Raw genomic sequence first — 25,945 nt, 5'->3', positions numbered from 1 at the left:
ACGGAGGGAGGGACCCTTCAGGAGAGGGAGAAAGACGGAGGGAGGGACCCTTCAGGAGAGGGAGAAAGACGGAGGGAGGGACCCTTCAGGAGAGGGAGAAAGACGGAGGGAGGGACCCTTCAGGAGAGGGAGAAAGACGGAGGGAGGGGCCCTTCAGTAGAGGGAGAAAAACGGAGGGAGGGGCCCTTCAGGAGAGGGAGAAAACGGAGGGAGGGGCCCTTCAGGAGAGGGAGAAAGACGGAGGGAGGGGCCCTTCAGGAGAGGGAGAAAGAGGGGCCCTTCAGGAGAGGGAGAAAGACGGAGGGAGGGATCCTTCAGGAGAGGGAGAAAGACGGAGGGAGGGGCCCTTCAGGAGAGGCAGAAAGACGGAGGGAGGGGCCCTTCAGGAGAGGCAGAAAGACGGAGGGAGGGGCCCTTCAGGAGAGGGAGAAAGACGGAGGGAGGGGCCCTTCAGGAGAGGGAGAAAGATGGAGGGAGGGGCCCTTCAGGAGGGAGAAAGATGGAGGGAGGGGCCCTTCAGGAGGGAGAAAGACGGAGGGAGGGGACCTTCAGGAGAGGGAGAAAGAGGGGCCCTTCAGGGGAGGGAGAAAGAGGGAGGGAGGCAGCAAAGAAAATAATTGAGGCAGAACTGGCTCCATTCTCTAGTTATGCCCAATCCATGGGTTCTACCCCAGAGCTGACAAAACAGTTCCATCCCCAGAGTTCATAATTTGTGTCACAACATTTTCCACAATAGTGTCCATCATTGAGCAATAAAGGAGGGGCTGCCTGGCCTGCCTGACTCTGCTCTAACAAACACAACACACCCCTCTGTGGTCTGTTTCAACAGAGTCCCCAACCCACAGCCTACTCCAAAACTCAGTGGGTTGTCCTTTCTGAGTGGGAACCGACAACTAAGGCTGACTTGGACCGGCCCATTTCATGAATGGGTTCTTTGACCACCCCCTTAGAAAGCATCCAGTGGTCTGTCCCGTCTCTTAATGTGTTGGTATGAAGGGGTGTGGTCTCCAGCAGAGACACGCAGTACAAAGCCTGATTTCTATTCAGTTCTCAGTCTGTGTCGGTGTGTGTCTGTGACTTCAGCTCTGTCTGGAGGTGCATCTCGTAGGCCACTTACACATTCATTAAAAGTCAAATAGTGAATCCTCCACAGAAAAAAAGCAGGAAAAAGTTCAATACCATGTGGTTGGTTTATTTTTTTAGTATCCGTTTGTTCCCCAGTTCTAAAATAAAATAATGCAGTGTTCATCATCCTTGTTGTCATCGTCACAGCTTCCGTTTCTGTCCACTATTTGTAGTGGCAGCTGCTGGGTTTTTAGGAAAACAACAAAAAAATTATCCTGGTTGCTAAGACAGTGTATGTGACTGATCCAGCAAGTCCCGCCCCCTCTGATGATGCCATCACTATGCGCCTGGTCCTCCGATGTAGTGCAATAATGTGCTTTCAGGTTCAGGGTTCAGGCAGTCCCACCCCGCTGCCTGTGTGTGGGGGGCGGCAGGGGCGCTACAGGGGGCCAGTGGCAGCCGCCTGCTGCAACTCCTGGAAGGTACTGTCGAAGCAGCGCTTCAGGTCTGAGTAGGTCACCACCAGAACACTCTTCTCATCACGAGATACCAGGTTTATCTTCTCAGGCACACCCGCGTCCAGCTACACAGAGAAACGGGAGAGAGAGAGATAAGTACTGCTAGACTGGTAGTCCAGCTACACAGAGAGACGGGAGAGAGAGAGATAAGTACTGCTAGACTGGTATTCCAGCTACACAGAGAGACGGGAGAGAGAAATAAGTTCTGCTAGACTGGTAGTCCAGCTACACAGAGAGACAAGAGAGAGAAATAAGTACTGCTAGACTGGTAGTTCAGCTACACAGAGAGACGGGAGACAGAGAGAGATAAGCGCTGCTAGACTGGTAGTCCAGCTAAACAGAGATATAAGTACTGCTAGACTGGTATTCCAGCTACACAGAGAGACGGGAGAGAGAAATAAGTTCTGCTAGACTGGTAGTCCAGCTACACAGAGAGACAAGAGAGAGAAATAAGTACTGCTAGACTGGTAGTTCAGCTACACAGAGAGACGGGAGACAGAGAGAGATAAGCACTGCTAGACTGGTAGTCCAGCTAAATAGAGATATAAGTACTGCTAGACTGGTAGTCCAGCAAAACAGAGATATAAGTACTGCTAGACTGCTAGTCCAGCTACACAGAGAGACGGGAGACAGAGAGAGATAAGTACTGCTAGACTGGTAGTCCAGCAAAACAGAGATATAAGTACCGCTAGACTGGTAGTCCAGCTACACAGATAAATAAGTACTGTTAGACTGGTAGTCCAGCTACACAGAGAAATAAGTACTGCTAGACTGGTAGTCCAGCTACACAGAGAGACGGGAGAGAGAGATAAGTACTGCTAGACTGGTAGTCCAGCTACACAGAGACAGAGAGAGATAAGTACCGCTAGACTGATAGTCCAGCTACACAGAGAGATAAGTACTGCTAGACTGGTAGTCCAGCTACACAGAGAAATAAGTACTGCTAGACTGGTAGTCCAGCTACACAGAGACCAGAGACAGAGAGAGATAAGTACTCCTAGACTGGTAGTCCAGCTACACAGAGACAGAGAGAGATAAGTAGTCCAATTTGTAAGTCGCTCTGGATAAGAGCGTCTGCTAAATGACTTAAATGTAAATGTAAGTACCGCTAGACTGATAGTCCAGCTACACAGAGAGATAAGTACTGCTAGACTGGTAGTCCAGCTACACAGAGAAATAAGTACTGCTAGACTGGTAGTCCAGCTACACAGAAAGAAGAGAGAGATAAGTACTCCTAGACTGGTAGTCCAGCTACACAGAGAGAAGAAAGAGACAGAGAGAGATAAGTACTCCTAGACTGGTAGTCCAGCTACACAGAGAGACGGGAGATAGAAAGCGATAAGTACTGCTAGACTGGTAGTCCAGCTACACAGAGAGACGGGAGACAGAGAGCGATAAGTACTGCTAGACTGGTAGTCCAGCTACACAGAGAGACGGGAGACAGAGAGCGATAAGTACTGCTAGACTGGTAGTCCAGCTACACAGAGATGGGAGAGGAGGTTGAGAGGTGGGTGAGGAGAAGAGGGTGAGTGGAGAGGAGGGAGGGTGGGGAGTGTGTGAGTGATTGAAGCAGAGGGAGGGAAATTGGAGGGAGAGGAGGAGAACAAGTGGGTGAATGGTGAGGAGAAGTGTGGGAGAGGAGGGTGACGAGAAGTGGGTGAGGAGAAGAGGGTGAGTGGAAAAGAGAGATGAGGATGGAGAGTGAGAAGAGGGTGAGTGGAGAGGACGATGGTTGGAGAGTGATGAGAGGATGGTGGAAAGTGAGGAGAGGAGCGAGGGTCAGTGGAGAGGAGAAGAGGATGAGTGGTTGGGGAGTGTGTGAGTGAGTGAAGCGGAGGGAGGGAAATCGGAGGGTGAGTGGAGAGGAGAAGAGGGTGAGTTGAGAGTGAGGAGGGTGGGTGAAGCGGAAGGAGAGAAGGCGGAGGGAGGGTGAGTGGAGAGAAGGGGAGTGAGTGGAGAGTGAGGAGAGGACGGAGGGTGAGTGGAGAGTGAGGAGAGGACGGAGGGTGAGGAGAGGACGGAGGGTGAGGAGAGGACGGAGGGTGAGTGGAGGACGGAGGGTGAGTGGAGAGTGAGGATATGACGGAGGGTGAGTGGAGAGTGAGGAGAGGACGGAGGGTGAGTGGAGAGTGAGGAGAGGACGGAGGGTGAGGAGGACGGAGGGTGAGTGGAGAGTGAGGAGAAGAGTGTGTGGAGTGGGGGAGGGTGAATGGAGAGTGAAGAGTGAAGAGGACAGATGGTGAGTGGAGAGTGAGGAGAAGAGGGTGAGTGGAGAGTGAGGAGAGGACGGAGGGTGAGTGGAGAGGACAGATGGTGAGTGAGTTGAGAGTGAGAAGAGGGTGAGTGGAGAGTGAGGAGAGGACGGAGGGTGAGTGGAGAGTGAGGAGAGGACAGAGGGTGAGTGGAGAGTGAGGAGAGGACGGAGGGTGAGTGGAGAGTGAGGAGAGGACAGAGGGTGAGTGAGGAGAGGACGGAGGGTGAGTGGAGAGTGAGGAGAGGACAGAGGGTGAGTGGAGAGGACAGATGGTGAGTGAGTGGAGAGTGAGGAGAAGAGGGTGAGTGGAGAGTGAGGAGAGGACGGAGTGGAGAGTGAGAGGAGGAAGAGAGGGTGAGTGAGAGGAGTGTGAGTGAGTGGAGAGTGAGTGCAGAAGAGGGAAGGTGAGTGGAGAGTGGAGAGAAGGGGGATGAGTAGAGATGAGGGAGGGTGAGGAGTGTGTGTGTGTGTGTGTGTGTGTGTGTGTGTGTGTGTGTGTGTGTGTGTGTGTGTGTGTGTGTGTGTGTGTGTGTGTGTGTGTGTGTGTGTGTGTGTGTGTGTGTGTGTGTGTGTGTGTGTGTGTGTGTGTGTGTGTGTGTGTGAGAAGGCACAAGGGAATGAAAGGGAAATGAGAGAAGGGAATGAGAAAAGGGATGAGGGATGGGTGACGAGAAAGAGCACTGAGTAAAAGACAGAAAGAAGGGTGAGAACGACCCAGAGAAGAGAGAGGCAGAAAGATAGAGCGAGGGAGAAAGAGAGAAACACAGGAAGAGCAGGAGGAGGCGGCATACTTTGTTGAGGCAGGAGACGATGTGGCTGAGGTCTATCCAGGGGGTCCCAGACTCCGTCACCTGGTGGAACAGGTGGTCTCTGAACAGTTTCAGCAGGTACCGGTCCCCCGTTTCCGACCATGTACGGTCCTTCTGAAACCTGGCAGAGAGACACAGAGAGAGACACAGACACACAGAGACACACAAATCAAATCAAATTTTATTTGTCACATACACATGGTTAGCAGATGTTAATGCGAGTGTAGCGAAATGCTTGTGCTTCTAGTTCCGACAATGCAGTGATAACCAACAAGTAATCTAACTAACAATTCCAAAACTACTGTCTTATACACAGTGTAAGGGGATAAAGAATATGTACATAAGGATATATGAATGAGTGATGGTACAGAGCAGCATACAGTAGATGGTATCGAGTACAGTATATACATATGAGATGAGTGTGTAGACAAAGTAAACAAAGTGGCATAGTTAAAGTGGCTAGTGATACATGTATAACATAAGGATGCAGTCGATGATGTAGAGTACAGTATATACATATGCATATGAGATGAATAATGTAGGGTAAGTAACATTATATAAGGTAGCATTGTTTAAAGTGGCTAGTGATATATTTACATCATTTCCCATCAATTCCCATTATTAAAATGGCTGGAGTTGGGTCAGTGTCAATGACAGTGTGTTGGCAGCAGCCACTCAATGTTAGTGGTGGCTGTTTAACAGTCTGATGGCCTTGAGATAGAAGCTGTTTTTCAGTCTCTCGGTCCCAGCTTTGATGCACCTGTACTGACCTCGCCTTCTGGATGATAGCGGGGTGAACAGGCAGTGGTTCGGGTGGTTGATGTCCTTGATGATCTTTATGGCCTTCCTGTAACCACGGGTGGTGTAGGTGTCCTGGAGGGCAGGTAGTTTGCCCCGGTGATGCGTTGTGCAGTCCTCACTACCCTCTGGAGAGCCTTACGGTTGAGGGCGGAGCAGTTGCCGTACCAGGCGGTGATACAGCCCGCCAGGATGCTCTCGATTGTGCATCTGTAGAAGTTTGTGAGTGCTTTTGGTGACAAGCCGAATTTCTTCAGCCTCCCGAGGTTGAATAGGCGCTGCTGCGCCTTCTTCACGACGCTGTCAGTGTGAGTGGACCAATTCAGTTTGTCTGTGATGTGTATGCCGAGGAACTTAAAAACTAGCTACCCTCTCCACTACTGTTCCATCGATGTGGATAGGGGGGAGTTCCCTCTGCTGTTTCCTGAAGTCCACAATCATCTCCTTAGTTTTGTTGACGTTGAGTGTGAGGTTATTTTCCTGACACCACACTCCGAGGGCCCTCACCTCCTCCCTGTAGGCCGTCTCGTCGTTGTTGGTAATCAAGCCTACCACTGTTGTGTCGTCCGCAAACTTGATGATTGAGTTGGAGGCGTGCGTGGCCACGCAGTCGTGGGTGAACAGGGAGTACAGGAGAGGGCTCAGAACGCACCCTTGTGGGGCCCCCGTGTTGAGGATCAGCGGGGAGGAGATGTTGTTGCCTACCCTCACCACCTGGGGGCGGCCCGTCAGGAAGTCCAGTACCCAGTTGCACAGGGCGGGGTTGAGGCCCAGGGTCTCGAGCTTGATGACGAGCTTGGAGGGTACTATGGTGTTGAATGCCGAGCTGTAGTCGATGAACAGCATTCTCACATAGGTATTCCTTTTGTCCAGGTGGGTTAGGGCAGTGTGCAGTGTGGTTGAGATTGCATCGTCTGTGGACCTATTTGGGCGGTAAGCAAATTGGAGTGGGTCTAGGGTGTCAGGTAGGGTGGAGGTGATATGGTCCTTGACTAGTCTCTCAAAGCACTTCATGATGACGGAAGTGAGTGCTACGGGGCGGTAGTCGTTTAGCTCAGTTACCTTAGCTTTCTTGGGAACAGGAACAATGGTGGCCCTCTTGTAGCATGTGGGAACAGCAGACTGGTATAGGGATTGATTGAATATGTCCGTAAACACACCGGCCAGCTGGTCTGCGCATGCTCTGAGGGCGCGGCTGGGGATGCCGTCTGGGCCTGCAGCCTTGCGAGGGTTAACACGTTTAAATGTCTTACTCACCTCGGCTGCAGTGAAGGAGAGACCGCATGTTTTCGTTGCAGGCCGTGTCAGGGGCACTGTATTGTCCTCAAAGCGGGCAAAAAAAGTTATTTAGTCTGCCTGGGAGCAAGACATCCTGGTCCGTGACTGGGCTGGGTTCCTTCTTGTAATCCTTGATTGACTGTAGACCCTGCCACATGCCTCTTGTGTCTGAGCCATTGAATTGAGATTCCACTTTGTCTCTGTACTGACGCTTAGCTTGTTTAATAGCCTTGCGGAGGGAATAGCTGCATTGTTTATATTCGGACATGTTACCAGACACCTTGCCCTGATTAAAAGCAGTGGTTCGCGCTTTCAGTTTCATGCGAATGCTGCCATCAATCCACAGAGAGACACAAAGTTAGACACCAACAAGTGAAGAGAGCTTGTAGAAGTGTGAAATGAAGGGAGTCAATTGGTCGATGTGAAACATTTACTTCAGAGTGATACAGTACTTACTCTGGCCTCTCGTTGATGGTGCCCAGTTTAGCCAACAGACGGAAGAGACGACCATTCTGGACCTCCTACAACAGATATAAAACAACTTGATTCGTCAAATATCATACTCCTAGAACCACAACACAACGGGTCAAATGAACCATTGATGTTAAGTCCAGAATGTATTATTTTCAACTGGAAGAGGTGTTTGTCTGTGTGAACTGTAGGTGGTAGTATTATTTATACACAGAGTACAAAACATTCCTAATATCAAGATGCACCCTCCCTTTCTGCCCTCAAAACAACATCAAGTTGTCAGAGCATAATCCACGGTCTAAAAGTCCTTCTTTAACCCATCTCCTCCCCTTCCTTACACCGATTGAAGTGGATTTAACAAGTGACTTCAATAAGGGGTCATAGCTTTCACCTGGATTCACCTGGTCAGTCTGTCATGGAAAGAGCAGGTGTTCCTAATGTTTTGTACACTCAGTGTATATTACTTTACTGGAGTTAAACAGACCATCTGCAATACATTTTTGGACTTTTAAATGAAACGGTATATACCCATGGATTCTTGAAGAATATAAAGAATAAATATAGCCTCAATATTTTGATAAAATCTTTATGGCTCAGTTGGTAGAGCATGGCATTTGTAACACCAGGATAGTGGGTTCGATTCCTGGGACCACCCATATGTAAAATGTATGCACAAATGACTAAGTCACTTTGGTTAAAGTGTCTGCTAAATATAATTATACACTGCTCAAAAAAATAAAGGGAATAGTAAAATAACACATCCTAGATCTGAATGAATGAAATATTCTTTTTAAATACTTTTTTCTTTACATAGTTGAATGTGCTGATAACAAAATCACACAAAAATTATCAATGGAAATTAAAATGTATCAACCCATGGAGGTCTGGATTTGGAGTGACACTCAAAATTCAAGTGGAAAACCACACTACAGGCTGATCCAACTTTGATGTAATGTCCTTAAAACAACTCAAAATTAGGCTCAGTAGTGTGTGTGGCCTCCACGTGCCTGTATGACCTCCCTACAACGCCTGGGCATGCTCCTGATGAGGTGGCAGATGGTCTCCTGCGGGATCTCCTCCTAGACCTGGACTAAATCATCCGCCAACTCCTGGACAGTCTGTGGTGCAACGTGGCGTTGGTCGATGGAGCGAGACATGATGTCCCAGATGTGCTCAATTGGATTCAGGTCTGGGGAACGGGCGGGCCAGTCTATAGCATCAATGCCTTCCTCTTGCAGGAACTGCTGACACACTCCATCCACATGAGGTCCAGCATTGTCTTGCATTAGGAGGAACCCAGGGCCAACCGCACCAGCATATGGTCTCACAAGGGGTCCGAGGATCTCATCTCGGTACCTAATGGCAGTCAGGCTACCTCTGGCGAGCACATGGGGGGCTGTGCGGCCCCCCAAAGAAATGCCACCCCACACCATGACTGACCCACCGCCAAACCGGTCATGCTGGAGGATGTTGCAGGCAGCAGAACATTCTCCACGGCGTCTCCAGACTCTGTCACGTGCTCAGTGTGAACCTGCTTTCATCTGTGAAGAGCACAGTGGTGAATTTGCCAATCTTGGTGTTCTCTGACAAATGCCAAACGTCCTGCACGGTGTTGGGCAGCACAACCCCCATCTGTGGACGTCGAGCCCTCATACCACCCTCATGGAGTCTGTTTCTGACCGTTTGAGCAGACACATACACATTTATGGCCTGCTGGAGGTCATTTTGCAGGGCTCTGGCAGTGCTCCTCCTGCTCCTCCTTGCATAAAGGCGGAGGTAGCGGTCCTGCTGCTGGGTTGTTGCCCTCCTACGGCCTCTTCCACATCTCCTGATGTACTGGCCTGTCTCCTGGTAGTGCCTCCATGCTCTGGACACTACGCTGACAGACACAGCAAACCTTCTTGCCACAGCTTGCATTGATGTGCCATCCTGGATGAGCTGCACTACCTGAGCCACTTGTGTGGGTTGTAGACTCTGTCTCATGCTACCACTAGAGTGAAAGCACCGCCAGCATTCAAAAGTGACCAAAACATCAGCCAGGAAGCATAGGAAATGTGAAGGGGTCTGTGGTCACCACCTGCAGAACCACTCCTTTATTGGGGGTGTCTTGCTAATTGCCTATAATTTCCACCTGTTGTCTATTCCATTTGCACAACAGCATGTGAAATGTATTGTCAATCAGTGTTGCTTCCTAAGTGGACAGTTTGATTTCACAGAAGTGTGATTGACTTAGAGTTACATTGTTTTGTTTAAGTGTTCCCTTTATTTTTTTGAGCAGTGTAGTAATTGTGATCTCACGGACAGTCAGTCCTTGCATCCATCGCTAAATCTATGAATTTGAGAGTGATTACATTTCTCCAGTCCTATCCTTCAACTATTTTCCAAAACAGAGGGGGGGGATGGCCACTTTTTTATATTTTGAACTGCAGATTGTTCCTTTAAATAAGTCCCCATCAATGCAAACCCACAGAGGGCATGAACACACACACCATTTCCTGTTGTTAACACAATTCGACACAGTGGTGCTTATCTGTGTTGTATGTAAGGAAGGAGAAGTACGTGTAAAAGCATGAAGGTTAATGTGGATAAAAATACTACCAGAAACCCATCTGAACAGGAACCCCACACCAAGGGAGTAACATGACTCTCGCACCGACAACTCATAGACTGAAAGGTGGCATTTCCTGTTTAATGCTAAAGATGGCAGCAGAACCGCTCACACAGGACATACTCACCCCTCTCTTCCCTGATACAAGCACCAAAACAAAAATGAAGGGGGGGGCAGGACAGAAGAGGAAAGCAGAAGCTGTAGAGTGGACAGGGGGACCACAGCCCACACCCTGCATCTCCACACCCCTCTCCTTCCTCACCCTCGCCACCTTCCCTTCACCACGCCTTCTACAGAGCAGAGGTCACAAAAACACACACTGCCTTTTGATGCGTATGTGAGTAAAGTACATGACGGGGGAAAGAGTGTCACGACAGGCCTGATGGAAACATGTGGACAATACTAAATATGCTTGACACGGTGGGATCTCTACGTCAGTCAAATTAATTATGCAAGAAATGGTAGGGGAATTGCCTTTACGAGCAAATATTGATATAATAACTAACCATCATATCGAAGTCAACTTGGAGTCACACGATAACATGGTGTGTGGCCCTCCCACTACAACTCAGAAAACCATTCCGTTTATTAGGCTACAGATTAACTTCTGATTAACTTCACAGGGTGGGGAAGGCTTGATGCTCCTTCCCAATAAATATCCAGGGTCCTACTCTGGTGGCATGATGATCGATGCTTGGCTGCCATTTCACAGAATAATACTCTTTTGTCCATAACAATCTCATCATGTAGGTAGTCTACCTTCACTGTATCTGCCAGCTGTTGGCTACAGCACACATACCAACACCAGAGTGTGCACATTTGCTATATAAACGCAACATGTATGACAGAACCCATCTGTAAAGTAGAAAATGAGATGAAAATCCATTTAACTTGCAAGAATTTAAGTGCAAAAGTTATTTGAAATAAGTCCTTACGCACAGCCTTTTATTATCAACAAGTCAATTGGATGGAAGCATCTCTGGTGGGAAAATTAGCATATTGTGTGTATGCAGATTTGAGAATATTCACATGAAAATCTGTCACCAACTGGATGAAAACTTAGCTACTGTTGAACACCATGACCCAACAGTGTGTGTACCTTGGCAAGGTCCTCCTCGATGACATCATTCCTCATCTGTGATGCGTCCAGCTGTGTGTAGAAGCGAGCTCCGATCATGGGCATGATGTCATTGACGCTTCGCAGCCTTGACTGCTCTGTCAGCAGATACCTACAACACAGACAGCATTACTTCAGTCAGTCCGAACTAACAACATAGGAGCGTCAAACTCAATTCCTGGAGGGTCACGTCTGAGGCTCTTGTTCTCGTCTTTCAATTAGTGTCCAATTAAGACCAAAAAAAACTGGTGAGGGGAGTTCCTTACTCAGTAGTGACCTTTAATTCATCAATCAAGTGGAAAGAAAGAGTGAAAACCTGCAGACACTCGGCCCTTGAGGACTGGAGTTGGACATGTGATGCCATACGTGAGTGTTTGTTGCAGGTGTGTGATAAGTTGATTAACACCAGCTTCATAGCCTTGTGCAGGTTCTGTCTGTGGGTGTCTTACAGGATGAGGTTCTTGAGGTCTGATGAGTAGTTGATTGACACCAACTCCATGGCCTTCTGCAGGTTCTCTCTCTGAGTGCCAGCCAGAGAGTTACAGGCCAGGGCCAACACCACCTTGCCCAGGGATATCAGGTCCGCTTGCTGCAAGAGCACACACACATACAGAGAGTTACAGGCCAGGGCCAACACCACCTTGCCCAGGGATATCAGGTCCGCTTGCTACAAGAGCACACACACACACAGAGAGTTACAGGCCAGGGCCAACACCACCTTGCCCAGGGATATCAGGTCCGCTTGCTGCAAGAGCACACACACACACAGAGAGTTACAGGCCAGGGCCAACACCACCTTGCCCAGGGATATCAGGTCCGCTTGCTGCAAGAGCACACACACACACACACACACACACACACACACACACACACACACACACACACACACACACACGAGAAACGGGTTAACAAAACACACTACAGGGAGGGGCCAACACCACCTTGCCCAGGGATATCAGGTCCGCTTGCTACACACACACATACACACACACACACCAGTCATCCCTACACCAGCAGTCAACCAACCATATTCACATAACACCAGTCATCCCTACACCAGCAGTCAACCATATTCACATAACACCAGTCATCCCTACACCAGCAGTCAACCATATTCACATAACACCAGTCATCCCTACACCAGCAGTCTACCATATTCACATAACACCAGTCATCCCTACACCAGCAGTCAACCATATTCACATAACACCAGTGATCACTACACCAGCAGTCTACCATATTCACATAACACCAGTCATCCCTACACCAGCAGTCAACCATATTCACATAACACCAGTCATCCCTACCATATTCACATAAACACCAGTGATCACTACACCAGCAGTCTACCATATTCTCTCAACTGATGTCATCACTTACCTGCATGGCATCTATACATTGAATTGCTTACTATCATGTACAGGCTACACGCAACCTCTTGCCGCAGCTAGTGTAGACAATGTCCAATCTCAAATTTTGATCTCCAAACTAGCTGTGTGGCAGATGCTAAAATAGAAACTGTGGCTAACAAAATGGCTGATACAATGTGGCCACTAAAGTACTTGACAAAATACACATTTCCGGTTTGAATGGGAATACCAGGAAGGAAAATTGACACACACACACACACAAACACACAAACACACACACACACACACACACACACACACACACACACACACACACACACACACACACGAACAGGGTACAGAACAGAACCATGTGTCCATCTGAATCAGAACTAGGCTGTGTCCTGCCAGGCTGACAGAGAGGGAGGTTACTGTACCTGGTACTGTGGCATGAGGGTCACATGGTTGGTCTGACTGTTGTCAAACGTTAAGACATCAAACACCCCGACACAGTTCACCCGTAACCTGCAGGGACAAACAACATGGTGAGCTGTGTGTGTGTGTGTGTGTGTGTGTGTGGGGGGGGGTCTGTGTGTGTGGGGGGTCTCCACATTCTGCAGTCTGAAAAAGGAAGCCAGGACTAATACAGAGCTTCTGCTTTCACTGTTCCTCTACAGGAAATAAGCCACCAGATAAGCATCAGGGGGCTGCAGACACAATGGTTTATACACAGTTCACCCGTAACCTGCAGGGACAAACAACATGGTGAGCTGTGTGTGTGTGTGTGTGTGTGTGTGGGGGGGGTCTGTGTGTGTGGGGGGGGGGTCTCCACATTCTGCAGTCTGAAAAAAGGAAGCCAGGACTAATACAGAGCTTCTGCTTTCACTGTTCCTCTACAGGAAATAAGCCACCATATAAGCATCAGGGGGCTGCAGACACAATGGTTTATACACAGTTCACCCGTAACCTGCAGGGACAAACAACATGGTGTGTGTGTGTGTGTGTGTGTGTGTGTGTGTGTGTGTGTGTGTGTGTGGGGGGGGGTCTGTGTGTGTGGGTGTGTGTGGGGGGGGGTTCTCCACATTCTGCAGTCTGAAAAAAGGAAGTCAGGACTAATACAGAGCTTCTGCTTTCACTGTTCCTCTACAGGAAATAAGCCACCAGATAAGCATCAGGGGGCTGCAGACACAATGGTTTATACACAGTTCCCTAGCAGGGAACTTTACGTAGCTTGCCCACAATCAAGCAATGCAGAAATGGTGGGAATTCAGGACTAACACAGAGACAGCAGCTGCAACATTGAACTGGTTTGAGGTAGCTATCAGTTTCTGACCACACTGCGTCACATTAAAAATCTGTGTCTCTACCTGGTATCAGAAAACATGGACCTTGCTGGGATCCATAACCTTGGTCACTATTATGTGTGCCTGCAAGGTGTGCATGTGTGTGTGCGCCTGCAAGGTGTGCATGTGTGTGTGTGTGTGCGCCTGCAAGGTGTGCATGTGTGTGTGCGCCTGCAAGGTGTGCATGTGTGTGTGTGTGTGCACCTGCAAGGTGTGTGTGTGTGTCTACCTGGTCTTGCCGGTGATGAGGATCTTGCTGGGGTCCATGACCCTGCAGGCCAGGCCAGCAGTGTGGATGGTTCTGAGAGCTGAGCTCAGCTGAACGATGTAGGCCCAGATCAGAGACTCAGGAAGTAGACCAGCATGCTGCCGGGGTGGTGGGGGCTCGTGCTGTCCTACAGGGGGGCACCAGACTCACACGATTAGAAACACATAGAGGCTTCTCAAATAAAAAGGATAGACTTCCTAGGCCAGTTTTGTTTATTTAACTAGGCAAGTCAGAATAACAAATTCTTATTTACAATGACAGCCTACACCGGACAAACGCGTACAAAGCTGGATCAATTGTGCACCACCCTATGGGACTCCCAATCACGGCCTGGATTCAAACCAGGGTGTCTGTAGTGACGCCTCAAGCACTAAGATGTAGTGCCTTAGACCGCTGCACCACTTGGGAACCAAATGTCAAGACACGCAGTCACAGACATACAACACACACACAATGAACACTTGAGAGAGGTGTTAGTGTGATATAGAGTAGTAATTACAATGGTGGTCATAGAGGCTGAGAGGCTCTGCTTCCTCTGGGCCTGCCTAGTAGCTATAGCACCTATCTCAGGATCAGTTTCAGCCACAGCTTCCCCCTACCTACAGCATGAGCACACCAGCAACCACACACGACATCCCTACTATCACACAGACCAGCAACTGTTAGTGCTGGCACCACAAACATCCACCCCCTACACCCCTTTACCACACTCACAGAGATGCAGCTAGCACCGGTCACCTCACAGAGACCCCGTTAGCACCGGTCACCCCACAGAGACCCCGTTAACACCGGTCACCCCACAGAGACCCCGTTAACACCGGTCACCTCACAGAGACCCCGTTAGCACCGGTCACCCCACAGAGACGCAGCTAGCACCGGTCACCTCACAGAGACGCAGCTAGCACCGGTCACCTCACAGAGACGCAGCTAGCACCGGTCACCTCACAGAGACCCCGTTAGCACCGGTCACCTCACAGAGACGCAGCTAGCACCGGTCACCTCACAGAGACCCGTTAACACCGGTCACCTCACAGAGACGCAGCTAGCACCGGTCACCTCACAGAGACCCCGTTAACACCGGTCACCTCACAGAGACGCAGCTAGCACCGGTCACCTCACAGAGACCCCGTTAGCACCGGTCACCTCACAGAGACGCAGCTAGCACCGGTCACCTCACAGAGACCCCGTTAGCACCGGTCACCTCACAGAGACGCAGCTAGCACCGGTCACCTCACAGAGACGCAGCTAGCACCGGTCACCTCACAGAGACGCAGCTAGCACCGGTCACCTCACAGAGACCCCGTTAGCACCGGTCACCTCACAGAGACCCCGTTAGCACCGGTCACCTCACAGAGACCCCGTTAGCACCGGTCACCTCACAGAGACGCAGCTAGCACCGGTCACCTCACAGAGACGCAGCTAGCACCGGTCACCTCACAGAGACACCGTTAGCACCGGTCACCTCACAGAGACGCAGCTAGCACCGGTCACCTCACAGAGACGCAGCTAGCACCGGTCACCTCACAGAGACCCCGCTAGCACCGGTCACCTCACAGAGACCCCGTTAGCACCGGTCACCTCACAGTGACACCGCTAGCACCGGTCACCTCACAGAGACACCGCTAGCACCGTTCACCTCACAGAGACACCGTGGAGGGAGTACATTGGGGTCAGTATGAGAGAGGTGGAAGGGGAATGCATTGGGGCCCGTCTGAGAGCGGTGGTGGGGGTACGTTGGGACCAGTATGAGGCGGAAGGGGAATGCATTGGGGCCCGTATGAGAGCGGTGGTGGGGGTACGTTGGGACCAGTATGAGAGCGGTGGTGGGGGTACGTTGGGGCCAATATGAGAGCGGTGGTGGGGGTACATTGGGGTCAATATGAGAGCGGTGGTGGGGGGTACGTTGGGGTCAATATGAGAGCGGTGGTGGGGGTACGTTGGGGTCAATATGAGAGCGGTGGTGGGGGTACGTTGGGGTCAATATGAGAGCGGTGGTGGGGGTACGTTGGGGTCAATATGAGAGCGGTGGTGGGGGTCGTTGGGGTCAATATGAGAGCGGTGGTGGGGGGTACGTTGGGGTCAATATGAGAGCGGTGGTGGGGGTTGGGGTCGTTGGGGTCAATATGAGAGCGGTGGTGGGGGTACGTTGGGGTCAATATGAGAGCGGTGGTGGGGGCACGTTGGGGTCAATATGAGAGCGGTGGTGGGGGTACGTTGGGGTCAATATGAGAGCGGTGGTGGGGGTACGTTGGGGTCAATATGAGAGCGGTGGTGGGGGTACGTTGGGGTCAATATGAGAGCGGTGGTGGGGGTACGTTGGGGTCAATATGAGAGCGGTGGTGGGGGCACGTTGGGGTCAATATGAGAGCGGTGGTGGGGGTACGTTGGGGTCAATATGAGAGCGGTGGTGGGGGTGGACGTTGGGGTCAATATGAGAGCGGTGGTGGGGGTACGTTGGGGTCAATATGAGAGCGGTGGAGGGAGTACGTTGGGGTCAATATGAGAGCGGTGGAGGGAGTTTGTTGGGGTCTGTATGAGAGTGGTAGAGGGGGGACGGAGTCAGTATGAGAGAGGTGGAGGGAGTAAGTTGGGGTCAGTATGAAAGAGGTGGAGGGAGGAATGCATTGGGGGTCAGTATGAAAGAGGTGGAGGGAGGGAATGGAGGGTGGAGGGTCAGTATGAAGAGGTGGAGGGGGGTCAGTATGAGAGCAGTGGAGGGAGTACGTTGGGGTCAGTATGAGAGAGGTGGAGGGGTACGTTGGGGTCAGTATGAGAGAGGTGGAGGGAGTAAGTTGGTGTCAGTGAGAGAGGTGGAGGGGGTACGTTGGGGTCAGTGTGAGAGGTGGAGGAGGAATGCATTGGGGGTCTGTTGGGGTCAGTGTGAGAGAGGTGGAGGGGGTACGTTGAGTTCAGTATGAGTAGTGGTGGAGGGGGTACGTTGGTGTCAGTGTGAGAGAGGTGGAGGGAGTACGTTGGGGTCAGTATGAGAGTGGTGGAGGGCGTTGGTGTTGGGGTCAGTATGAGAGTGGTGGAGGGCGTACGTTGGGGTCAGTATGAGAGTGGTGGAGGGGGTACGTTGGGGTCAGTATGAGAGTGGTGGAGGGGGTACGTTGGGGTCAGTATGAGAGTGGTGGAGGGGGTACGTTGGGGTCAGTATGAGAGTGGTGGAGGGAGTACGTTGGGGTCAGTATGAGTATGGAGGGAGAGTTGTGGAGGTGGAGGGAGTACGTTGGGGCGGGTATGAGAGAGGTGGAGGGGGTGCGTTGGGGCGGGTATGAGAGAGGTGGAGGGGGTACGTTGGGGCGGGTATGAGAGAGGTGGAGGGGGTACGTTGGGGCGGGTATGAGAGAGGTGGAAGGGGTACGTTGGGGTCAGTATGAAAGAGGTGGAAAAAGACTCACCCCACTTCCTCTTGGTGAAGTAGGAGTCTGCAGTGGGGTCGTTGAAGTGCCTGCTAAACATGGTCTCTGCCCCCGCATGGAAGTCATAGGAAAACACCAACGCTGGGAGAGAAACAGGAGGTTAGTGTGGGGGTTATGAATCAAACATACACTGAAACAAAAACCAATGGAAACACACTTAGAGACCCCCCCACACACACACACAACTCACAGTGGTCTCCAAAGGCCTTGGTGGTGAAGACCTCCCTCAGGGTAACAGAGTTGGAGTGCTGAATCTTCTTCCACATGTCCACCAGCATCATACACTTGGTGTTCACCAGCCTGAAACCTGGACACACACACAGGAAAGACATTTAGAGAACATGACCACTCAGGAATCCTTTTATTTTCAATCAAGGCTGATCATTTAAAATCAAGGACATGAAGGAAAAGTGTGTGTGTGGTCTCACCATGTACCCTCCTCAGGCAGTAAGGCAGGTCGTCCTTGCTGTTGACGGCCTTGTAGCAGGAAGTGATGTAGCTGAAGTTGCTGGTCTTCTGCAGGCGGTTGGGAGGGGGGACAGGCTCCAGGGGAAACAGGCTGTGGTAGCTATCCACCTCAGAGGGAACACCTGGGACAGGGATACACATCATGAGAACACACGTACACGGAGTGGACAAAACATTACAAACACCTGCTCTTTCCTTGACAGACTGATCAGCTGAAACCTATCATCGCTTATTGATGTCACTTGTTTTAACAAGTGTAGTTGAAGGAGGGGAGACAGGTTAAATAAGGAGTTTTAAGACTTGAGACAATTGAGACATGGATTGTGTATGTGTGTCATTCAGAGGGTGAATGGACAAGACAAAAGATTTAAGTGCCATTGAACAGGGTATGGTACTAGGTGCCTGGCACCGGTTTGAGTGTGTCAAGAACTGCAACGCTGCTGGGTTTTTCATGCTCAAGTTTCCCAAGTGTATCAAGAATGGTCCACCACCCGAAGGACATCCAGCCAACTTGACACAACTGTGGGAAGCAATGAGTCAACATGGGCCAGCCTCCCTGTGGAACGCTTGATACCTTGTAGAGTCCCTGCCCTGACAAATTAAGGCTGTTCTGAAGGCAAAGGGGGGGTGTACACAGCGTATATACACCAACACACAATGTCTACATCAAATACATCAGTTGACACTCATCTTCATCTTAAGTTTTTATAGTTGAACAACTTGACAATGTTCTATAAATCAACCAGTGTGACTATTTGAGTGTGTGTGTGTGTGTGTGTGTGTGTGTGTGTGTGTGTGTGTGTGTGTGTGTGTGTGTGTGTGTGTGTGTGTGTGTGTGTGTGTGTGTGTGTGTGTGTGTGTGTGTGTGTGTGTGTGTGTGTGTGTGTGTGTGTGTGTGTGTGTGTGTGTGTGTGTGTGTGTGTGTGTGTGTGTGTGTGTGTGTGTGTGTGTGTGTGTGTGTGTGTGTGTGTGTGTGTGTGTGTGTGTGTGTGTAAACTGTCGTCAGGAATCCTACAGACAGAGACACGACTCAGCTGCGAGTCTCACTTTCAGCCAGCAAGGAAACTCCACAACGACCGCAACAGAAGCTACACAACCATACCGTCAGAACACATTTCAACTGTCCAACAATGACCACAACGTCAGAACCCATATCAACTGTCCACAATGACCACAACTCCAATAATAGCCCCTCCACTACCTCTATTCAGCCAATCAGGGAAGGAATGCTTTACCGGTGTTCTCTGACTGGTCGATCTGAGCCATGGTGATTAGATGTCTGTTTATCAGCTCCTACAGGGAACCATAGGAAATGACATCAGAGATCAACACTGACATCACAGTATGATTGGAGGATTAGAACAGAGCCAGACAAACAGAACCAGGTAGATGAGAGAGAAAGAGTCAAACATGGAGACAGGGCAAAAGAGAGAAGGGACCAAAAGGGAAACAGAAAGTTGGTTTCAGACAGGAAGAACCAGGGTGGTGAAGAGAGAGATACAGACAAATTAGAGACAGGGGGGGTACCTGTCGGAGTTCATCAGCCATGAAGAAGGACGGAGCGTTGGCTTTGGGCTGCATGTAGGCCACGTGGGGAGCAGTGGGGGGGTAGATGTGGTAGGTAGGAAACACCTGCACAAAAACACATTTAACGACTGTACTTCCTATTGATGGAGAAATCATAACTGACAGTCCACTGATGATAATGAGGAATTTATGTTCAATGCCGTCAGTAAAGGCAACTAAATGGAACGTACCATCCCGGCCATGGGAGCGGGGGTGTTGTCGGTGTAGAAGTAGGTGGTCCCCCCCACCGTCTCCTTCTGGATGATGTGGGCCCCCTGGTCAGACACACTGGTGGGCACCATGTAGTTAGCCGGATTGGGGTTGTTGGGGTTGGGGGTGTGGCTGCGCCGGCGTGGGGCAGGGGAGGTGTGGGGGGTGATTTTGGGGGAGTGGAGGGGGGAGGACCCTGCAGAAAGAGACATCCCTGTGGAGAGGGGGGATACCAGAGAGGACATTGGTTAAGCAGAGGTACAGAGTTCATTGGGGTGGCTCCAATCATTGTTCTAACGGGTGACTGACTATGGTGGAATTCATCATGCTGGGGATTTACTTGAATAATACATTGTCTGTTGTTTTTTCTAGAGCATCTCCATTGTATGGAGTCCATTCACCTGTTTGCCAGGAGAACAATGGGAAGTAACATCATTAGAGAACCTCTGCAAACTCACTCAACCTGACATATCTACGATATGGTGCAAAAAGAGAGCAGGGCTGAAAGCAATACAACCCCTTGGTTGGTGGGTTCTAAGTCAGAGAATGAAGTGGTTTCTGTAGTGGATGGCTCACCGGGTGCTAGGGCAGCGGCGGTGGAGCTGCTGAGGCTGGGGTGGGGGAAGAGGGGCAAGGGGAAGGCTGGAACACTGGACTGGACCATAGTGGCCATGCGGGGAACCCCCTTAGGGATGAACTCATTGGCTGTAGGGTTGGGAGCCTGGGAGAGCGAGCGAGAGGGAGCGTGAGAGAGAAAGAGCGAGAGATGCATAATATTAGAATTAGATTAAGTTGTTCTGCTTCATCAGAGATTGTGTTAGTATAATGTTTGTTTCCTTGTAAGCAGCGTTGGCTTCATTGTATACTGGAAAACATACATTTCTCTATGGATTTATTTGGACAGTGAACCTCAAATTCTTAAATTGGCTCTATACTCCAGCATTTTGGATTTGAGCGCAAATGTTTTATATGAGTAGACATCAGGGGTGCAACTTTAGTTTTCGAAGTGGGGGGGAACAACATACATTTTTTTATCCAGTCGGATAAATACTCCAAACAGCCTGCCTAATCCCTCGGAGGCCTGTGTCCGCATGGTCCTTAAGCACACTATTGCCTTGTTTTGTATCACATTTCAATAATAAAACACGGGGAGACAAAAATAACATTTCAGAACGTCCCCAGTGATAGTTGCATCCATGGATGATAGTACAGTGTCACTTTATTTGAGGGTATTTTCATACACATCCGTTTAACCGTTTAGAAATAAAAGCATCTAGTCCCCCCATTTGAAGGTGTCACTATTAATTGGATAAATTCACTTATAGGGCTCTATTTTCAGCTGGCGTTAAGGAGGTGGAACTGTCAAACGCACATTAGTTTGCAATTTCATCATGTAAAATCTGGCGCACTGGCATTTTCCAGCTATTGCACCAGGTTCAGCAATTTACCAGTCTAAAAATCAGCTGGTTTGCGCTGAGGTGGGAGAGGTGGGAGAAATATGCCAATTTCAGTGAATGCAACTAGGGATATTTAAGACCGATCAAAGCTGGTTTTAGCTGTAATGCAATTGGTTATGGCATCGATTGTGCCATGAATCGTGAACAATGATGAGTGAGAAAGCTGCAGATGCACAAAGATCATGCCCCCAAAACATACTAACCTCTCCCCATTACCAATAACAAGGGAGGTTAGCATTTTTGGCGGGCGTATGATATCCCTTTCTCACTCATCATTAATCACAATTCATTCATGATTATCTGTAATATTGGTAGCATCCACATTCATGTAGAAGTGTTCAGAAACGTTCTATTATTATTTACAATAAAAGTGACTTCAAAATGACAATACATTATTTAACATTATTTCTATTGGGCACAACATAATCCGAAACATAACCAAAACAAACTGCAAATGTATCCAACAAGTTTGTAAGAGTCACAAGCTTGATGTAGTCATTGCGTGCTAAGAATATGGGAACAAATACTAAACTTGACAAAATTGAATACACTATAAATGAAATTTCTCCAAATACCTATGACACCTCCATTTCTAAATATAAACAAAACATGAAAACACACTCAAATAAAAAGGTGACTTTTTGTAATCTTGCCTCAGAACATTTGATCTCAAATCCGAAATGCTTGAGTACAGAGCCAAATTAAAAGTTTTAGCTTCACTGTCCAAATAAATACGTAGGGGAGTGTATAAAACAACCAACAGAGACAGGATGACATTAGCTAGAGAAAACACACAACCCAACCACCACGGATGGGTTTAGGTTGAACCATTTTCCACAGTAGGCCCTAAAAAAACACAATAAACACCTCAAAATCCAACTATTACCCTTGGTTGATAACCGCACCAGGACCCAGGATAGTGGTGCTCTTACCTTTCTCCTTTGTGATATGCTCAGAGCACCAAAGTCACTGAAGAGTGAAGATATGGGAGAACTAACTGGATCAGGAAGAGGACATAGAGGGAGAGGGAATGAAGACTGTGTTGTCCACGGAGAGTTTTCCATTGACCCACAACTCTGACCTGGTCCAACTGCCAGGGTTCCATGGAATAGATCTGTCAGTGATGTCATGGGTGTTCCAATCAAAGAGTTAGAAACTACTTAAATTATAATTCTACAGTTATTAGTGTCAATGATCTGATACATAAAGTGTTCTGTAGGTGCTGGGTTCTAACTTCTTACCGTGAGCGCTGTGGCTAAAGTTCTTTTCACCATCATCAAGGAGACTGGGAGAACTGCTGCTGCTGCTGCTGCTGGTCATTCTCTACAAAACAATCACAAACAAAACACAGATGCTTAAAAGTGTACTCTCTTAGTTAGCTAACATTTCCTAGCAAAGCAAACAACCCTGATTTTCTTAAAAGGTACTACTAGTCTGTAGCAAAATAATTCCCATTAGTATCTGCATCACTGGCTGATTGTTTTGGAATTCTGCTTAGGTGTATAAATCTGGTTCCAATGACAGATTAAATAGCCTACATACGAGCACAGTTGAAATAAACAAGTACCAAGGCCTATGCAATGAATTGTCTTTGGACCAGTACTGAACTAGACTTTCTGATTAACATACAAGAAGAACACCTTTTCCACATTAGCACTATCATTCAGTAATTGACCCATATTTCCTCATTTACCGTAGAGCTAAAGCTGGTACCGGTACACTTGAGTGCATCTGTTCAGTCAGTACTATATAGTTTCATTCGGAGGCTGGTCATACCTGCATCATTGAGTATTTAGACTCTGCGGGGCTCCCGAAGCCATTCACCCCAATAAAGCTGCTGCTGAAGTAGGAGTTGGTCAGATTAGCATCAGTCCCACCCTCCATACCAGGGACTGCAGAGGACAAGGATGAGGGGTTCAGAATCAGACATCCCTTCTACTACACAGGCACAAGATCTGGATGGTCCTGGTAAATGTCCTATTCAATGTTTGGAAAACATTATAGAGACTGAGACAAGCGATGCCAAACAGACTGTCAGCCTAATGTATTGTTTGGCCAGTTGCTGGTCGAAAACATCTCAATTAAAGAACAGCTCACTTTCTCCCTTAAAGAGTCAACAAGAATCTCATTCATTAAATGGCTGTGTGAAGCAAAATGCACGTAATGCACAAAAGTCGTTTAACTAATGTTGACTGTCTTCATTTGCAGGACTGGTCCGTTACAGATGAGTAGCCAATCAGCAAGCTTCTTGAGAAGATGTAAACACTTAAACTATATCCAGTCAGCTAGCTAGCCAACTTGTGTGCAAAATGATAATATCCACGTTGCAATCAAACGTGTCATTGTGCATAGTTCAATTATATCGCATACCATATCGTGGTGGTTGCAATATGTTGCTAGTTAATTATGCTAACTAGCTACTAAATAAAGGGACTTCATAACACTGCAGCAGCTGTTTTGGGTTAGCATGTAAGCTAGCTAGCCATCCTCATGCATGAAGACAAGAATGATAAAATATCTCGCTTCCAAACTATTCCACATTAACTAGCTAGATGCATTAACTAGCGCGTTAACGTAGTTATTGCAAGAGTTGTGTAAACGTTAATTTGCCACAAATTATGATTTTGCAAGAGTTGATTATGACTAGGCTAAGTTGTTTAGCCATAGTTTGATAGTTAACAAGTTAGCCAATGATTGTCTGAATTTGCCCACTCATGTCTTGAAGCGGTCAAATACAAAATACTGAATTGTCTCAGTTAGCTAAATGCATTATTTGAAGGAGCTCAAGCGTCGACGCTGGATGAAAACTTTAGTGCTTGGACACTTTAATTAGGTATGCTTGATTGTGTAGCTTGAAAAACACGTTTTGGGCGCAGGGGCCTCAAAGAATCCCCGGGCTCAATTTTAACAAAGCCACTCACACGCCCCAAAACCAACAACCACCGATGAGGATGTGCTAGGCCCTGTCGTGTCGAACAGGGGGCAACCAGACCAAGCATACTCACTGGTTAACAGCTGTCCATCCAGAGCCGTGCCTGCAGAACCAAGAGAGTCGCTCTTTTTGGTGACGGTCGGCACCCCTACCGGGCAGGCCGGGGGTGCACTAAGCGGATACCCCGCTGCCGTCACGGCTCCTCCTGACATGGATAAAGGGACGGGGCTTCCTCCACCATGAAGAGACATGTTTACCATGGACGGTTCCTCGTGCAAAAACTGACACTCGTCCCCATAAAAGCAAGTCTTGTCCTTTGCGTAGTATCGGCAGAACTTCACCTTGACGCAGGGAATTCCGACACCCCCGAGCGGAGCAGCTGAAGCTGGGAGTCCACTGTTCATGGCACCGCTGCTGCCGCCGGAAAATATTCGAACATAGAGAGACGTCGATTGCTAATTAGCTTGCTCTCGAGCTGGGTTAGATTAATGTAAATGCAAAGCGATATGCAACAGCACATATGATTCGTCCAAACCTAAAATTACATCACTCACATATACGTCTAGATGATAAGGCCATCGCGTTTGATAAATCCTGGTCGTTTTTGTCGCTACCCATGTAGCTGGCCTAGCTAGTAGCTAGCCTGTTGTTGAACCTCGTTCACCCTTGTTGTTGTTGTTTTCTGCTCTCTTGCTACTCCGCTAGGAACCAGCTAGCATAGCATTGCATTGTGGGTAGCTTGCTACAAAGCAAAGTGTGTAATCATTAGTCCAAACTGTTGCAAAACGTTTCATTTTTGAAACGAAAACAACCGTTTCTATTAGACAAATTCAGGTAGGTCCCGCCCCGTTTCGTTCCGTTTAAGAAACGGTTAGCAACAGGTTCGGCGTAATGAATACGCCCCAGTGACATGTGAAGCGGCTTTGACTGAGGGACAGCTTTTTTGTCTGTGTACAGAAACAACGATTTCCTATACAGAAATATGTTAGTTTGTCACCATACCCAATCGTTGTATAGAATATGCAGTCATGAAAGTGCAAGTGACGTGTGATATTAAACCTCTGTGATGTAGTAAATCACTGATGTCACAGAAAAGGCTAAATGTCATGTCACATTATAGCAAGCCAACATTTAGGGCTGTTTGTTACATTGTAGCAGGCACTACACAGTATTCCTTTGACATTTCACCAGTCATTGGATTACTCAGTAATCACTTGATAAAGACATTTCTGTAAAGTAAAATACCTATGGTCCTACAATAATATTATTATCAATCCAATGAAAATGGGAGAATATTTCAGACTAAATAAATATGTGAGATATTTTATATACATTTGGTTTCATTTTATTAGGTTATTAGAAATATTGCTATATAATAAGTAAGCGGTTATTACATTAGGGCCTATAGGCTCTAGTTCATCACCAGGTAGTCTGGCAGTTAGAGTGTTTTTTAAATACATTTTTTATTTAACCTATATTTAACTAGGCAAGTCCGTTAAAACCCTATTCTTATTTACAGTGATGGCCTACCCCAGCCAAACCCTAACCAGGACGACACTGGGCCAATTGTGCGCTGCCCTATGGGCCTCTCAATCACGGCCTGTGGTGATACATCCTGGAATCAAACTATGGTCTGTAGCGATGCCTCTAGCACTGAGATGCAGTGCCTTAGACCGCTGTGCCACTCTGGAGCCCAGCATTGGGCCAGAAACCGAAAGGTTGCTGGTTTGAATACCTGAGCCGACAATTTGAAAAGTCTGTCAATATGCACTTAACCTAATTTGATCCAGTTTTGATCCACATAACCTAATTTGATCCAGTTTTGATCCACATAACCTAATTTGATCCAGTTTTGATCCACATAACCTAATTTGATCCAGTTTTGATCCACATAACCTAATTTGATCCAGTTTTGATCCACTTAACACTAATTTGTTGCCGTACTACTACCCTGTAAAACTACACATTTCACTGCACCTATCTGGTGTGACGATATACACTAAATATACCAA

At 48.4% G+C, this 25,945-nt stretch overlaps 1 protein-coding gene across 2 annotated transcripts; it reads right to left on the bottom strand.

The window, feature by feature from the left end:
* Positions 1–32: 32 nt before the first annotated feature.
* On the bottom strand, positions 33–24,679 carry pan3 (poly(A) specific ribonuclease subunit PAN3). Of its 2 annotated transcripts, XM_046292795.1 has the most exons (19): positions 24,488–24,674; positions 24,007–24,347; positions 22,778–22,893; positions 22,243–22,324; positions 21,934–22,115; positions 20,121–20,265; positions 19,526–19,758; positions 19,296–19,400; positions 19,004–19,061; positions 17,729–17,890; positions 17,491–17,607; positions 17,280–17,381; positions 13,840–14,005; positions 12,705–12,792; positions 11,368–11,507; positions 10,901–11,030; positions 7,179–7,243; positions 4,629–4,767; positions 33–1,648 (listed from the first exon to the last, which is right to left on the bottom strand). In XM_046292795.1, exons 2-19 carry the CDS (start codon positions 24,335–24,337, stop codon positions 1,505–1,507), a joined length of 2,505 nt encoding a protein of 834 aa, XP_046148751.1. In that variant the 5' UTR covers positions 24,338–24,347; positions 24,488–24,674; the 3' UTR covers positions 33–1,504. The 2 variants fall into 2 exon arrangements, with proteins under 2 accessions (XP_046148751.1, XP_046148752.1); XM_046292796.1 differs by lacking the exons at positions 33–1,648; positions 4,629–4,767; positions 7,179–7,243; positions 10,901–11,030; positions 11,368–11,507 and adding an exon at positions 11,535–11,741 and having other exon boundaries at positions 24,007–24,679.
* Positions 24,680–25,945: the final 1,266 nt, after the last annotated feature.

The sequence above is a fragment of the Oncorhynchus gorbuscha genome, linkage group LG12 (assembly GCF_021184085.1).
Source record: "Oncorhynchus gorbuscha isolate QuinsamMale2020 ecotype Even-year linkage group LG12, OgorEven_v1.0, whole genome shotgun sequence".
Taxonomy (NCBI): domain Eukaryota; kingdom Metazoa; phylum Chordata; class Actinopteri; order Salmoniformes; family Salmonidae; genus Oncorhynchus; species Oncorhynchus gorbuscha.
The sequence above is the reverse complement of the archived record's forward strand: the minus strand, read 5'-3'. Positions and strand labels throughout refer to the sequence as shown.